Raw genomic sequence first — 2,242 nt, 5'->3', positions numbered from 1 at the left:
ATTTACACACTGGGTGACTGCTTTTGCATCATAGCAGCAGAACTAAGGAGTTGTATGAGAGACCATACTGTTGAGAACAGGAGAATGTCTACCTTCTGATCCTTTATGGGCAGCGCTCACCAGTTCCTGAGCTAGTGCATACATAATGAAATGAACAGCAAAAAACAGTAAGATGGCTTAGGATGAGTTTTAGACTGGTGTCCAGATGGCCTGATCTTAACTCTGCCTCTGTCTAATTGCTTGACTAAGGATATAAGGGTAGTAATGATGATGCTAGACCAAAGTCAAAAGTTGTGAGCATTTATTATCTGCTGGGCATCTACTAAGAATTTTAAACTCATCTCTGTATCCTCCTAATCAACCCCAGGAATGGACAATTGTATTTTTCTCATTAAGAAAAAGAAATTGAGGCTCAGAGAGGTCACAGTGCCTTTGGTGGCACAGAGAGTCACATCCAGGGCTGGGAAGCAGGTCTGACTTGTTCTATAGGTTAGGAATCCTCATCCTCTCCCCTAGAAAGCACACTTCCAAAGTTAAGTTTTCCCATAAAATTAGGATTGTGTGAGTAATGTGGTTTTCAATCTACTTTAGCAAGCAGAAACATGTGTAAATATATAGCATTAAAAATCATCTGGAGATGGCTCAGCAGTTAAGAGCACTGGCTGCTCTTCCAGAGGACCATGGTTCAGTTCCCAGCACCCATATGGCAACTCACAACCACCAATAACTCCAGTTCCAGGGGATCAGATTCCCTCTCCTGGCTCCTCAGGCATGTGTGTGGTACACACAAATGTACAGGCCAACCAGCAAATAGATTTAAAATATTGTTTTTACTTTAAAAATTAATTTTAAGGTCCAGGAAATCCACCCGGGGCTCCCAGAACTTAGGCTTTCTGTTCTATCTCTCCCTTCAGCATTCCCACGGGTACCCGACCTCCATGGCTGTGGCCAACCTCACATACCAACCACAGTTCCAGCTCCTTGGCTTGATGGATGGCACAGATGCCCACCCGCTGCTGTTTCTGCTTTTTCTTAGCATCTACCTGCTCAACGCCCTGGGCAATCTGAGCATGGTGGTGCTGGTGAGGTCTGACGGGGCTCTGTGCTCCCCCATGTATTACTTCCTGGGTCACCTGAGCCTTGTGGATGTCTGCTTTACCACAGTCACTGTCCCCAGACTGCTGGCCACTCTACTCCACCCTGTCCAGACTGTGTCCTTCGAGGCTTGCTTTGCCCAGATGTACTTCTTTGTAGCGCTAGGCATCACCGAAAGCTACCTCCTGGCAGCCATGTCCTACGACCGCGCCGTGGCTGTGTGCTGGCCACTGCACTACGGTTCGGTCATGACGCCCTGGTGCTGCCTTGCATTGGTGGCTGCGTCCTGGGCTGTGGCCCATCTGCACTCCCTGCTGCACACACTGCTCATCTCTGCGCTCTCCTACCCCCGCTCCGCCCCAGTGCGCCACTTCTTTTGCGACATGACAGTGATGCTGAGCTTAGCGACCTCAGACACGTCAGCTGCTGAGACTGCCATCTTCTCAGAGGGCCTGGCAGTGGTGCTGACTCCGCTGCTCTTAGTGTCCCTCTCCTATGCCCGCATCCTTGCGGCAGTTCTCGGAGTGCGGACCACAGGAGGTCGGCGCCGAGCCTTCTCCACCTGCGGGGCACACCTAGTGGTGGTATCGCTTTTCTTTGGCTCAGTCCTCTCCGTCTACTTCCGGCCATCATCTGCCTACTCAGCTCGCTATGACCGCCTGGCCAGTGTGGTCTATGCAGTGATCACGCCGACCTTGAACCCTTTTATCTACAGTCTTCGTAACAAAGAGGTCAAGGGCGCCCTAAAAAGGGGGTTCAGATGGAGAGCTGCACCTCAAGATGAGTAATGGAAGGTCTGGGTTAACTGTCATGTCAAAAATAGTACTAATCCCAAATCAATACGGTCTCATTCCCTCTCTCTTCAAAATCAATATATCCTCATTCATTCTCCCTTCCTTCAAGTTCTATTAATTTTGCTCCGACACAGACTTAAACTTTGTTAAATAAACATTAGATCCCAAGCAAATATGACCATGTGTTTGTACAGTGGTATGTGACACAAAGTTAAATGAATGATGTAAATTGGATGCCTTTGTATGTTGTCTGGATGCTCAAAATAGAGTCTAGTTTCAAATTTGGAAAAGTAATAAGAACAGGAAGTAAGGATAAGGTCATCTATGCAGTGTAAACGCAGAGTGCAGGCGAC

At 48.1% G+C, this 2,242-nt stretch overlaps 1 protein-coding gene across 1 annotated transcript; it reads left to right on the top strand.

Annotated features, from left to right (window-relative positions):
• The first annotated feature begins 938 nt into the window (after nt 1-938).
• LOC114691578 (olfactory receptor 1L4-like) lies at nt 939-1,883 on the top strand. Its single transcript, XM_028867019.1, has one exon. The coding sequence runs from the start codon at nt 939-941 to the stop codon at nt 1,881-1,883; it is 945 nt and encodes a 314-aa protein (XP_028722852.1).
• Nucleotides 1,884-2,242: the final 359 nt, after the last annotated feature.

Source organism: Peromyscus leucopus, chromosome 8b, assembly GCF_004664715.2.
Source record: "Peromyscus leucopus breed LL Stock chromosome 8b, UCI_PerLeu_2.1, whole genome shotgun sequence".
NCBI lineage: Eukaryota > Metazoa > Chordata > Mammalia > Rodentia > Cricetidae > Peromyscus > Peromyscus leucopus.
The sequence above is the reverse complement of the archived record's forward strand: the minus strand, read 5'-3'. Positions and strand labels throughout refer to the sequence as shown.